The 14,540-nt window shown below is 42.7% G+C and overlaps 1 protein-coding gene across 3 annotated transcripts; it reads left to right on the forward strand.

Moving 5' to 3' along the window:
- The first annotated feature begins 1,696 nt into the window (after window positions 1–1,696).
- med14 (mediator complex subunit 14) lies at window positions 1,697–14,331 on the forward strand. 3 transcript variants are annotated; one of them, XM_026145147.2, is made up of 29 exons: window positions 1,697–2,551; window positions 3,027–3,053; window positions 3,166–3,271; window positions 3,368–3,541; window positions 3,651–3,780; window positions 3,880–4,008; window positions 4,131–4,238; window positions 5,071–5,203; window positions 5,300–5,450; window positions 5,564–5,675; window positions 5,969–6,094; window positions 6,237–6,315; window positions 6,638–6,797; window positions 6,925–7,119; window positions 7,287–7,421; window positions 7,529–7,605; window positions 7,721–7,881; window positions 8,122–8,268; window positions 8,367–8,611; window positions 9,751–10,020; window positions 10,432–10,681; window positions 11,145–11,267; window positions 11,496–11,672; window positions 11,811–12,049; window positions 12,464–12,643; window positions 12,818–12,925; window positions 13,044–13,169; window positions 13,298–13,487; window positions 13,616–14,331. In XM_026145147.2, exons 1-29 carry the CDS (start codon window positions 2,376–2,378, stop codon window positions 13,687–13,689), a joined length of 4,308 nt encoding a protein of 1,435 aa, XP_026000932.2. In that variant the 5' UTR covers window positions 1,697–2,375; the 3' UTR covers window positions 13,690–14,331. The 3 variants fall into 3 exon arrangements, with proteins under 3 accessions (XP_026000932.2, XP_026000933.2, XP_026000934.2); XM_026145148.2 differs by having other exon boundaries at window positions 7,721–7,869; XM_026145149.2 differs by lacking the exon at window positions 11,145–11,267.
- Window positions 14,332–14,540: the final 209 nt, after the last annotated feature.

Raw genomic sequence — 14,540 nt, forward strand, 5'->3', positions numbered from 1 at the left:
TGGGATGGTCAGTTTGGTAAAGTAAATCCGTTGGGCATCTTTCTTTGCCTTTAGACAATAATTCTGATGGCAAAAGAGCCAAACGGGACAGGCCAAAAAAAAAAAAAAAAGAAGATGTTGAGAGAAAACACAGAAATCAAAGCACGAAACAGCTTAAATGACCCCACCTCCAACGTGACTGCTTCACTGCTGTTTAAGCTGGCTTTCACAGACAAGGCGTCTTGAAGACTCACCTGATAACATTTGTGTGCTTTATATGTAAATTGTCTGTGTGTGGCTTAATGCAAGGGATAAGGTAAATGGCCTGCATTTGTATAGCGCTTTTCTAGTCCATAGGACCCCAAAGCGCTTTACACTACATTCAGTCATCCACCCATTCACACACACATTCACACACTGGCGATAGCAAGCTACATTGTAGCCACAGCTGCCCTGGGGCGCACTGACAGAGGCGAGGCTGCCGGACACAGGCGCCACCGCGCCCTCTGACCACCACCAGTAGGCAAACACGGGGTTAGTATCTTGCCCAAGGATATTTGGCATGCAGCCAGGATGCAGCCTGGGATCGAACCACCGACCTTCTGATTAGTGGCTGACCTGCTCTGCTGACCTGAGCTACAGCCACCCCATATAAGGCATATAAGGTTCAATAGCTACATGCATATGCACCTCAAACTTCGATGCAGAGTGCTCATACAGTGCTACCTGTTTGTTATAAACAAACAGACTAAATTGCAAAGTAGAACAGAGTATATTAAATATGCGATCCAACTTCTTCAGATTCTTTATTCTGTATTTAGTGATGAGTTAAAGAAAACGTCATTGTGGATACAAATTTTGGTGACCATTAATTTATATAGGGGCTGTATGCATGTGAGAGAGTATAAATAACAGTTATACTCAATTAGATGGTGCACAAAATAGAAGAACAGATAAATATACTGACATTTATAAAATGTTTATAAGTATAACATATACATGTATATTATCCATATACAATTATATGATCAGACATCCCCTGATGTTGTTCCTACTTCATCACAGCATTGTTGTTTGTCTGGCCATTCGGTTAGCATTAGCCAAGAAGTAAGCTAATGCTATTAAAAACTAGAAAAGCTACAGGATTAACCTAAATTTGGCTAACAGCAAATTGATAATATATTTGTTAAATTGCATACATTGATAAATATAACGCTTTAAATTTTGTACATTTTGTTTCAGAAGATAGTTTTATGTAAACAAAGCTTCTTTCTTTTTTCTTTTTTTAATTTTCCCACCACATTTCAAAGCTATGACATCACAACAACACGATTGGTCAGTTGTAACGTTGATCCTGGACCAACATTTTATATGATGATGTAGGAACAACAACAACATGGAGATAACAGATACACCTATACTGCATATGCGTACATATGTATAAAAGTGCTTTTGCGTTTAAAGGATGTAAACAATAAGATTGTAAATGAGGACATTGCACATTAGCACATCTGCAGACTATGAAATGTACAGGAAAAATGGTGATTATATAAACATCTGGATATGTAAACATTTAGAGTTAAACAGGAGAATATTGCACATTACCTAAAACATTTAAAGACTGTGAAATGTTCATAGAATATATAAATACATTTATAAATATGAGATTATTTAGGTTATGTAAATATATTTGTATTTCTGAGGGGTGTAAACAAGGAGAATTGAGCAGAATAATTTTGGCATTACCGCTATAAATAAGCTATTGACAGATTAAGTTCATGTAATAGATATTAGGAAGACTCTATTTATCAATCAGATATTACGAGTTTAATAGGTTAAATGAGTAGTATTAAACAGCGTTGTTTTAGTAGAATTTGTCTTAAACAGAAAAGGGAGACTTGTTCAGAATGCGTTTCGTTGTCATTAATATTTTATTATTATTATTATTAATTATAATAATTTGAGACAAAGAATTGCCTTCAAGCTGAGCCTGTTAACACGAAACATTGTGCACAGTTTTCACAGTATTGTAGCAGATGTCAAACTCGTGCTTTTGCTCTGGAAACAAACGCATAGACTGTGCGGTGTCCCTGTTTGTCGTTCCTCTAAGGTCTTGTCGGGGTTTTCTGTCCGACCGCCTTCTAGGCGATCAGACCCGACAGAAAAGATGGCGGCCGAGCGGCACTAACTGTTCTCTATAATGAGTTACCAAATTTAGTCTATTTGTTGAGTTTTCTTCTGGACAAGAAAAACGAGTCCGTGCGGAGAACCTCATCTGGGCAAGGACATTTTGAGGGACAGAAAAGCTTCTTTTCTGAAGCAGTTAGCTGCTACAGCAGTTTGGTGTAGCAGCTCTGGCTTCGGCGTAGCTAACGAGTCTGTCTCGTCATTGTAAAATGGCTCCGGTGCAGATCGGCTCAGACGGGCCGCTCGTTCACGTCGGAGGTATGATTGTTTCGGGTCCACAGGCACCAGCGCTCGGTGCCCCGGGTACACCGGGGGTCCGACTCAGCATGCTTATTGAGTTTCTTCTCCAAAGGACCTACCAGGAAATCACCACACTGGCGGAACTGTGAGTAGCATTTACTGCTGCAGGCCTCAGAGCTAAGTGATGTTGACCTGGCGGGCTAACCTTCTAACTTGAGTAAACTGTGAGGATGTTCGTCTTCCAGATGCTAAAAGAAAGCCTAACAGGCTCATCAAACTGGGACCAACAGTTTTATATTTATATTCAAAGGAGCAAAAAGCTTTAACAGTAAAGACGATTAGCACAGCAGCACAGGTAACTGCTGATATGTTAAGGGCGTACATGTAAACAATACATGACTATAGGAATATAGAGCCAGGATCGGTGATTATGTTTGGAGATGAATATCTGATTGCTCCCATAGAGTTAATATATTAGTACCCTTTGACCGAAATACTATTATGAATAATGTTTTCATTGTAAAGAGCAAGGATACATAATTTGATCATTTGACAGGACATAGGTCTTGAGTTCAAGAGCTTAATAAATGATGCTTAAAGATCTTTTGTTGCTCTTCCAGGCTGCCCAGAAAAACAGACATGGAGAGGTATGTTTGTTTTCTCACATTTCATTCATTCATTCTCCTTTATCCACTCACACATTTAGTTACTGTGTCATATTTTAAAACCCATAACAAAAGACTGCTGTTCCCACCTTAGGAAAATCGAAATCGTTCAGTTCGCCAGCCGGACTAGGCAGCTGTTCGTCCGTCTCCTGGCGCTGGTGAAGTGGGCGAGCAATGCAGGAAAAGTGGAGAAGTGTGCGGTATGTTGTGTGTGTGGATTAGTACAATTATTATTAACATTCATTCTGGTCATCAGAGCACTACATTAAGTTATGCTGAACTCTCCATGGTAACAGATGATCTCCAGCTTCCTGGACCAGCAGACCATCTTGTTTGTAGACACAGCTGATAGACTGGCATCACTGGCCAGAGAGGCCCTGGTGCATGCTCGTTTGCCCAGCTTTGCCATCCCCTTTGCCATCGATGTGCTCACCACTGGGTCGTACCCGCGTCTGCCCACCTGCATAAGAGTAAGTCTTGGACTTCTTTCCCTGCATGAAATGATGGATGTAGCTAAAACTTGTTCTCTTGAAGCTTTTTGGTATGTGAGCTCAACTGTTTCTGTGTCTATTTGCTTAGGATAAGATCATTCCTCCAGACCCCATCACCAAGGCAGAGAAGCAGACCACTCTGAACCAGCTTAATCAGATTCTACGACACCGCCTTGTCACCACAGACTTGCCACCTCAGCTAGCAAATCTCACAGTCGGTAAGCAGTTTGTGTGGTGTTTTAACTGGCACCATTCTCATGTCTTAATCAGATTATTTTCATCTGTGCTGAAAAGATCTTGTGTGTGTGTTTATGTAGCTAATGGGCGCGTAAAGTTTCGTGTGGAAGGAGAGTTCGAGGCCACCTTGACCGTGATGGGGGATGACCCTGATATTCCCTGGAGGCTGCTGAAGTTAGATATTCTGGTGGAGGACAAAGAAACTGGAGGTAAAGGGACAGGGGGGCACTCACTCACTCCAACACAAACTGATTGATAATGTACTCGAGTGCTAATGGACTCAACTGGTTTGTCTTTCTGTCACATCCCCCTTCCCGCTCTATTGTAACAGATGGCCGAGCCTTGGTCCACAGTTTGCAGGTGAACTTCATCCACGAGTTGGTCCAGGCACGTCTTTGTGCTGATGAAAAGCCTCTTCAAGACATGTACAACTGCTTGCGTATCCTTTTTTTCCTTTGTATTTAACCACACACATGCACATTTACACATACAGAAAATGTGTTTGCGTGTGTATGTCCTGCCTGCATCCACTTGGCTTTTATCCCAGTCTGCTCTCAACTGCTGCAGTAGGGCGGGAGTGTGTGTCGGAGCATATAGAGTATTGACCGGTCAAGCAGATGAGTGTAGAATTCCAATGAGAAACACAGCTGCAGGAGTGAATCCTGTGTAGTCCCCCCTTCACTAAAACAGCCTTTTGTTAATGACAAGGAAAGAGCAGCACTGTTCTGACTATAGCGAGGTCACCCATCCAGGTCAGGTGCTTCAGTATTTTAACCTCCCTGAGAGATGTGGGCTTGTTAAAGTCACAGTGAAGAAAATAGTCCTTTTCTTTGTTCAGTTTTCTGCAAAATACAAGTATTATGTTGTCAACCTGAAAATCACTTGAGCGAGCATATGTGTAGATGATATCTTGTAATAGTGCCGATTTGTTCCCATGTGTCAGACAGTTGTAAGTCTTTGGTTAAGTGTAGCTTAAATGCAGAGAGAGGTAAAAAAAACTGTTAGTGAGCAGTATTCACTTTAATCAGAGTCCTTAATCAAGCATGCGAGCTGAGCACAACTGTGCTTATCACAATGCTAATCAGTACATCTCTGCTCCGCCTTTTCCCCCCAGCATGTCAAAGAGCAGTCTGTATGAGGCACAGATACCTCTTTTACTACTGGACTGTGTGTTTTGAATTTTAATGGGAAGATGGGTACATCACTCTACCTCTACCCACCTGGCCCGGTATTTTCCCACGGTGTGTTTTCTTTAACCTCATTGTTGCCAGACTCCTTCTGTTTGTCGCTACAGCTAGAAGTGCTCCACTCTCAGACTCTGATGCTGATCAGAGAGCGCTGGGGAGACCTGGTGCAGGAGGAGAGATACGTGCCAGCGAAATACCTCACACTCTCTGTTTGGAAGTAAGAGCTTATAAGCGGCCCTCACATGCGTGAACACATGAACAGTCACACAGAGAGAGGCTCAAGCTGACTTTTTTTTTTTTACTGTTTCTCCAGTCAGCAGGTTTTGGGTAGGAAAACGGGTACAGCATCAGTACATAAGGTCACTATCAGGATCGATGAATCAGATGGATCGAAGCCATTACAAATTTCTCATGAGCCCCCTCTCCCTGTCTGTGACTCCAAATTAATGGACAGAGCAATGAAGGTGAAATTCACACAAATATCAGTATTTTCACTGTTTTACAGTACAATTACCTTCCAGTTTAGTATAACTTTTCCCCCTCTCTACTTTTTTTTTTTTTTTTTTTTACATTTTAGATTGATCACCTGTCAGTGGAGAAGCTTTTGATTGACAGTGTGCATGCCCGGTCACATCAGAAGCTGCAGGAACTGAAGGCAATTCTAAAGACCAGCAATCCCAGCGACAACTGTATGCATCCACTCCTCATTTTTTATTTATTTATTTATTTTTAATCCCTTCAAACGTGTTTATTTAGCAAAGCCTTTCAAACTTCTGTTTCCTTCTATCAACTGCAGCCAGACTTAATCAGCAGGCTGCAGATAAGACTGATGAGTGTTTGTGGTCATGAGTTAAAAAAAACTTAGAGATGTTGTCGTTCACACATACTTCATTCTCCTTCTGTCAACTAGTATCTGCAACCAGTCCTTTGAGTCATTCGCAGTGAAAAGACGTACACTTAAATGTTTGTTTGTTTATTTCAGCATTCATCGAGACTGCTTTACCTACACTTGTTATTCCAATACTTGAGCCCTGCGGCCGCTCAGAGTGTCTACACATTTTCGTAGACCTGCACTCGGGCATGTTCCAGCCAATGCTGTATGGGTTAGGTAAGCTTGTGTTTGTGTTGTATTACAATAGGAACATGTATTTATTTAATGGTAATGTGGATCACATTATTAGAATGAGCCTACACCTTCAACCCTTTGTTGAAGATAAAACCCTAGGTGTGCTTTCTCTCTCTCTCTATAGATCAGTCCATATTGGATGACATTGAAAAGACCATCAACGATGATATGAAGCGCATCATCTCATGGCTTCAGCAACTGAAGTAAGTCCACATCAAACAGAGATACAAGTCAGAGCAGTATATCTTTACAGCTAACAGAACAAAGTGTTGTTAGCACACATTAAAGATGCAAATGCACAAAGGAGTCAGTAGTAGGAGATGGAGTCTGACGGCTGACTGTAGCTTGTCAGAGTTGACTAATTGCAGTCAGTAGCAACACTTGGCTCAGCTGGTGGGATGATGGGTGTTGAGATGAATTGTCTGTGTTGTGAGTCTTGCACGAGTGAACAGTGATTGGTCAGTGAGTATCAGTTTCTGCAACTCAGCTCTCATGAAGACTGACACTTTCTTTCTTTCTGGCCAGGTTCTGGTTGGGAGAGCAGCGCTGCCGGCAGTCTGTGAAACACCTTCCCACTGTGTGCACCGATGTCCTTCACCTCTCCAACTCAGCTTCTCACCCCATCGGCAGCCTGTCAAAACACAGGCTCTTCATCAAGCTCACGCGGCTACCGCAGTACTACATAGTGAGTTTTTCAGCCAGTACATTACCGACAAACGTTGAGCTCGAACAACTCTGTTACTTAGATTTTTATATCCTCCTTCCAACTCTGAATCTTTTCCTCACATCTATTTTTTTTGTTTTGTTTTTAGATAGTGGAGATGCTTGAAGTGCCTAGCACTCCCACAGCGTTGCAGTACAAGTACTCTTTCCTGTCAGTGTCTCAGCTGGAAGGAGATGATGGACCGATGTGCGCGCAGCTTCTGCAGCATTTCAAACCCAATCTAGAGCACCTTGTGCAGGACTCGACAACAGGGAGAGGGGCTCAGCCTGGGACTAAGAGAAAGGTAGCTGCACAGACTGCTTTCATCACCCACTCACACACTCATTTTCTTATGTGTGGCATGGCATTGCTAGGGAAAAACATTTGTGGTCAGTTGGACACTTAAAACTGCAATTATGTCCTTTCAGTGTGGGCTATTTATTTATTTTTTTTGTTTCTGTTATTCTGTAGATTGTTGGAGACCAAGGGGAGCCAGAGCCAAAAAAGCCTAAACGGTCTGGAGAAATGTGTGCCTTCAACAAAGAGCTGGCTCACCTAGTTGCAATGTGTGATATCAACATGCCTTTTATTGGCCTTAGAGCAGAGGTACTTCAGAGTGCTTGGATACTTTGAATCATTCCCACATGTGGTGATTAGACAAGCCCAGTTTAGTGTTTTCTGGTTGATGCTGGATCCCTTTCTCTGCCTTTTAGATGTCCAACATGGAGATTCCAAATCAGGGCGTCCAAGTGGAAGGAGATGGCAGCAGTCATGCAATACGTCTAATAAAGTAATTATAATAGAGACACATATTGACACAATTTATTTTAATTAAAGTGTTATAAACTGTAGGAAAAGTGAAAACTCCACAGTGACTCCACGGTTTATTGGGCTTTCTTTTACAGGATTCCTCCCTGTAAAGGTGTAGGAGAGGAGACCAGGAGAGCTTTAGAGCGTTCCCTACTGGACTGCACCTTCCGCCTGCAGGGCAGGAACAACAGAACCTGGGTGGCTGAACTGGTGCTGGCTAACTGTCCTCTTAACAGCACCCATAGTAAGGAGCAAGGTGCACAGCATTTACAAAGTCTTATTTATATACTTTGATTTAGTCTTGAAACAACTGTAGTATTAGTGTTTTTATGGATGTTGTGTCCAAATTAGATGGCAAAGACAGCAGCTGTAACTCCATAAAAGGCTCTAAACTGGAGCAAAAAAGAATAAAATGCGTTTAGTGTTTGAGAGCAAGGAATCTGTATTTTCTTCATATACCAGCTTCTAAACAACCCCATGTTTTTTGCTGTATTAGCCTCCACGCGACACGTGTATCTGACCTATGAGAACCCTCTGTCGGAGCCAGTGGGCGGGCGGAAAGTGGTTGAGATGTTCCTTAACGACTGGAATGCCATTAGTCAGCTCTACCAGTGTGTCCTCACCTTCTCTCGTGCACTGCCAGGTGAGTGCATGTTTTTTTCCGAAAAGTAAATCCCAGATTTGTATTGTCACATGTACACCTGTTTAACGTAGCTGCACATTATGATTCCCCCCCTCTAGAGATGCCATCTCATTTGAGTACCTTCTCAGAGGTGCGGCTGTATAACTACCGTAAGCTGGTGCTGTGCTACGGCACCACCAAGGGCAGCTCTGTCACCATCCAGTGGAACTCCAGCACTCAGCGTTTCCACCTCGCCCTGGGAACTGTGGGGCCTAACTCTGGCTGCTCCAACTGCCATAATATCATCCTCCATCAGCTTCAAGAGATGTTCAACAAAAACCCACAAGTGATGCAGCTGCTACAGGTACACTGTGACCCAGTTACAAAATGTAACCACGGAATGAACACATGCACTTTTTGGAGCTGGATTAAGGGACGATTTGAAATTAAATAAAATCAAAAGGATGTGATTGGATTGCTTCAAACATTGGGTGTGGCTTAGTGAATGCAGCAGTGTCGTATTACATGCAGCACTGTGGTGCCGTTGAGTTGCAGTGCTTTACCCAGACCTTCAAAAGCTGTGCGTTTAGTCCAGGTGGAGGAGAAATACATCAGACTGAACCATATTTATTTCTTCTATCAGTCGTACCCGATTAAAATCCAAACCCACACTGCCCACTGTGACACTGCTTTGCTTATGGAATTGTATTCAAGTTAAAGATCTGTGCGATAAGCCTCCGCACTCCTGAACCATTAGGCTGTAGTACAATATCTCACACTTTATTATACTTAATTAAAAAAAATAGAACAGAAACTGAGGATCCGGAGAGTAAGGGTGGATCAGTATCTAGGATTTTAGAATAACAGCCAAAACAAAGGCATATTTACCTACCAAAAAAAGTTGCCCAGTCTTCAGCGAGGTAACTGCATGCACTGTGACTGGATGGGGCTGCTTCAAAACGTGCCTATTAGGATCCTCTAATTTATTTATTATTTTAAGATTTCTTCAGCATTAAACTAATCCACTGCCAGTTCTCAGTACTTTGGCTGATACACCTTTAAATAAATCAGCCGTTGATTCTCCAAACTTTTTTTTCCAAATTGTAATCCTATACTGTATAAAACAGTGCCCACGTTGCTGACATGGTGTAACTGAATTTAGCAGTTAAAACTCAACCTGCCAATCAGAGAACACTTACTTTGAAAGTGACCACTCACATTACTTCCCTTCCTTCTTTGAGCGACGCCCCTCAAACTGTCAGGTGAGAGTCATTGACGAGGAGAATTCAGGTTTGAGAGCAGAGCTGCTGGTGAAAGTGAAACCTGCAGCACAAGCCAAGTAGACACTCTCGTGAGTGTAATACTTGCTTTGCGTCCTGATTTTACGTGTGAGGAACTGAATTTTGCGAGTGGCAGCGGATGAATAATTACCTGAAATTAATGTATTTGCTTTTTGTTTAAATGAAAAAATGTTTTTAATTTTTACATTTTCTTTCTCTCCAGGTCCTTTCAGACACACAGGCTCCTCTGAATGCAATCAACAAGCTACCTACGGTGCCCATGTTGGGCCTCACCCAGCGCACCAACACTGCCTACCAGTGCTTCTCCATCCTGCCCCAGTCACCCACACACATCCGACTGGCGTTCCGAAACATGTACTGCATCGACATCTACTGCCGAAGCCGCGGAGTGGTTGCTATCCGAGATGGAGCCTACAGTCTCTTTGACAACACTAAGATTGTAGAGGGCTTTCATCCTGCTCCAGGATTAAAGGTATGCCAGACACACTGGCACAGTAATAATGTAACAGACAATATGCAGCAGAAGTCCTTTAAGCTTAAATTATTAGTTGAACTTCCACACAAAAAGTCATTACACTTGAAGCTGTCATTACAAGCATTGTGACCTCTTGAAAGGACACTAAATATTGGGTGCTAAATATTAAACCACTTCCTGGACCATATTAGCTTTCCTTACTGTAAAGACTAGAGAAAAGGATGCCCAGCCCAGCTCTGCTGCAGGGATACGCTAAATTATCACTGTTTTTGTCTGACTCTTGCCAAGCACACAAATAAGCCAGTTTCCCAGATGTTGAATGACTTTAAAATAGATTGAGACATTAAAATGGATCCAATTCAGTGTACAGGTACTTACTTCTTAATTTATTCTCTCTCTTCTTTCTAGACATTCCTAAACATGTTTGTAGACAGCAATCAGGATGCTCGCAGGCGATCGGTCAATGAAGATGACAACCCGCCTTCACCTGTGGGTGTAGATGTTATGGACAGTCTTATGAACCAGTTGCAGCCTCAACCACAACCACAGACTATGAGAGGTGGTCCGGGAGGGGTATATCCTCCCCTAACTTCACCGCCACCCAATTATTATGCTAACGTTACTCCCTCACCATCCATGATGCCCACCCCATCACCAGGTATTTGGACCTATCGTACACTGATTGCTTAATTGTGCCTGTGTGAATGTTGCAGTAAAGTGTTTGTGTCATATAAGCTTGTTAAGCTGCCATACAGCATTGTTTTCTCACCACACATTGTGTCATCAGCCACCCCGCTGACTTATGCATTTGTTGCAATAGCAAATTATGCAAAAAGAATGCGATTGCACAACCATGTGTGCCCATTTTAATTTTGTGAAACCATGCGATCAGTTGTTTCTCTTGCAACATGCACACCTCGCAGCCAAAAGGGAACAAAGCATGCGTTTAGTCATGCTCCTTCCATTCCCCTCCATCTCAGCCCGCCAGCCAGAGTCTATAGCCCTTCCGCCCAGCTTTAGCTTGTGTGCACATGGAGTGAGTGTGTGTAAAGAGTACTTGTCATCTTTAGTCTGATGAGCCCTTTGATGTGTGTGCGTGTGTGTTGTGCGGATGTGTGCAGGGAACATCCATGCCTCTGGCTCCCCTAGTGGAGCTCTAAGGGCACCTTCTCCTTTCGGGCCAACCCCGTCCCCGTCTTCTTTGGGCATAGCCATGGGCCAGACCAGCTTTGCCAGTCCCCACGGTAAGCAGCAGGATAAATACTGGCCTGGTAGTAATTTTGTTCTGCTGGGCATGGGCTGGAGCGGGCTGGACTGAATATCTTTTCTAGGCTGCAGACATTAACAGACATATGACAAATGGTCTACACAGCACGGGCACACAGTGGTTTATTTTTCATTCATCTGATTATGTTTATTGTTGTATGAGAAGTGTTAATGTGATGGTGATGACTGACTCTCCTTTAACCTAGGTGTTTTAGACCCCAGCTCTCCATATGCCATGGTGTCTCCCACCAATAGGAACCAGTGGCCAGGTTCACCCCAGGTCTCAGGGCCTTCTCCTGGGGCAAGGATCCACGGCATGTCCCCTGGCAACCCTTCGTTGAATTCACCCATTCCTGACCCGAATTCTCCACGTGCTGGGACCAGTAAGTACTGCCTCACATTGTCTTTGTATCCTTGTATTTAAAGACAAACACTTTGTAAAAATAGAGTTTAAATATATATATTATTTTTATTTTTATTATTATTTTTTTTTGTAACATGTGTCTCTGTCTTTGATTTAGGTTCACAAGTCATGCCTACCAGTATGCCTCCACCCCGCAAGCTACCTCAGCGCCCCTGGGCTGCCTCCATTCCTACTATCCTCACCCACAATGCCTTGCATGTGCTTCTGCTCCCTTCCCCCACTCCCTGCCATGTGCCCGGCCTGGCAGGAAGCTACCTCTGCTCACCTCTGGAGCGCTTTTTGGGTTCAGTTATTATGAGACGGCACCTACAGAGGATCATCCAGCAGGAAGCCAATGTGAGTGACGAGCAGAGCCAAAAATCAGTCTGTTGTCTTTCATTTCCTAAATGATATCCTTTCTGCACTGTGCACTGAGTTATGGAAGCACGCAGCAAGGCCATGTTAGCCAACATGAGTTTTCTCAGTTGTAATTGGATCATTTTCATTTTATAGATTAACATGAGTCTTTATGTTAAATTAACATTTTCTGTAAAGTGTTTTGGTATACCTAAGGATTGTAATAGATTAAACATCCTTAAATATAGGATGACACGTAAAAGACTAAACTGAAATATGAATTCAGTCATGTTGGCTATAAGAAGTCTGTATATGCAAATTCACCAACTGCCCGATTGGCTTTTTTGTTTTTGTTTGGGGTTTTTTTCCCCTCCCCAGTGCAGTAATCACTGTGTCATCTTTCCTCTCCTCCAGTTAACTATCGTGAACTCTAACGAGCCGGGGGTGATCATGTTTAAAACTGAAGTGCTCAAGTGCCGTGTGGCTCTCAACCCAAATAACTACCAGACGCTGCAGCTCAAAGTCACTCCAGAAAACACAGGTCCCTGGTCCCAGGAAGAACTTCAGGTGCTGGAGAGATTCTTCGAGACCCGTGTAAGTCTTCATGTTTTTATTTATTGATTTTTCCTGAACTGATCATAAAAATGGGTAAACAATCCCTTGCTATTTTGTATCCATTAAAACATAGTTTGAATATTATATGATATATGACTAGTAACAGACACCAGCATTAATCATTAATCCATCTACTGCTGTCCTCCCTTCTAGGTTGCTGGTCCTCCCTTTAAGTACAACACTCTGAATGCCTTCACTAAGCTGCTGGGTGCACCCACTAATATCCTTAGAGATTGTGTGCGCATCATGAAGCTTGAATTGGTGAGGAACTTCTTTTATATGGAGTGTTGTTGCACATTTGGACCGCCCCTTTAACCCCCACTTAATAGTCTTTGCGTTTGAAAGGTAATGCATGAATAAGCCTTTTCTTCTCCTGCAGTTCCCTGACCAGGCTGCACAGCTGAAGTGGAATGTCCAGTTCTGCCTCACCATCCCCCCCAGCGCTCCACCCATCGCTCCTCCTGGAACCATTGCCGTGGTGCTCAAATCTAAAATGCTTTTCTTTGTAAGTCACTGCAGTGCTTTACCTTTTTTAAACATGTACTTCATTTTCATTTGATGGAAAAGAGAAAAAAAAACATGAATATGTTGAAGCCACCTCACCCTTTGTATTTGGTCTGTTTTGTCCCACAGCTGCAGCTGACCCAGCGCATCCCGGTACCCCAGGAACCAGTGAGCATTATCGTACCCATTGTGTACGACATGGCCACAGGCCTCACTCAGCAGGCTGACATCCCCAGACAGCACAGCTCCTCTGGAGCCGCAGCACTCTTGGTCTCTAATATCCTCAAGAGGTTCAATGAGCTGCATCCTGCCAGACAGGGTGAGACTCTGGCCTCCCTCAGCTGACGAGCACTGAATAATTTACTGTACCTAAACCTTTTCCAACTGAATATTCTAATTAGATGTAAAACAGCTTTGCTAACACTGACTGTATTCTTTTCCTCCCAGGCGAGTGCACCATATTTGCATCTGTTCACGACCTGATGGCCAGCCTCACCCTTCCCCCTGGCACCCGTCAGTAGAAACGATGACGTCAAACCCAGAGCGGAAATTCAACCCAAGTCCCTTTAAAGACAGAAGACGAGCCTCACCCTTAAGCTTACTCGACGCATGAGTGTAAAAGCTGTGGTCCCGAGAGGTCAAAATCCAGCTTGCGTCCCCTTTGATACAGCCACTGGACTTTGATGTGATGGATGATTTCAAAGGGGATTCAATTTTGACAGTCTTGGAGACGGTCTTTAAGATTTGCCATTCAGGTAGACCTTAAAACAAGGACGACATTGGATGCAAATGGATATAAATGTTCGTTTGTTCTTCCTCCAGGTGCACTTGTAAACAAAACTTATGTATTGAGTTTTTTTTTTACAGAAATATGTATATTTAAGTGTTTAAAAGAATGAGGTGAGAGATTTTTCTTTTTGCTAGACCGCTGACTTGCTTTTTTTTTTTTTTTTTTTGGGGTAAAAACTGATATTGTTGTAGTATCAGGAGATATTTTCCTTAGCACACTATTTAACTGGCTTCTTGCCTTTACCTTGTCATTCCTCTGCAATCTAATTTCAGACGTACACTTTGGATACTGTAAAAACTGTGATAAACTTTATAAGCCAGTTGTATTTTATTAAGAACCATTTGGAGTCCTGATTAAAGGATTTGAGACATCTTTTCTGACTTTTGGTATTTTATTTAACCAAATTCTGAGTTGGTTTGTGGTTTGAGGATTTTGCACCAGAAATGGAAAAGAATCGGGTAAGTTACCAAACAAACAAAACAACAACAAAAAAACGGTGTTAAAAGAAAAACTTTGCATTATTTATTCTTTTTCCTCCATTTGGTGTTTTTTCATGGTGACAGAGAGCACGGTCTTAAAAAA

The sequence above is a fragment of the Astatotilapia calliptera genome, chromosome 16 (genome assembly GCF_964374335.1).
Source record: "Astatotilapia calliptera chromosome 16, fAstCal68.1, whole genome shotgun sequence".
Lineage (NCBI taxonomy): Eukaryota > Metazoa > Chordata > Actinopteri > Cichliformes > Cichlidae > Astatotilapia > Astatotilapia calliptera.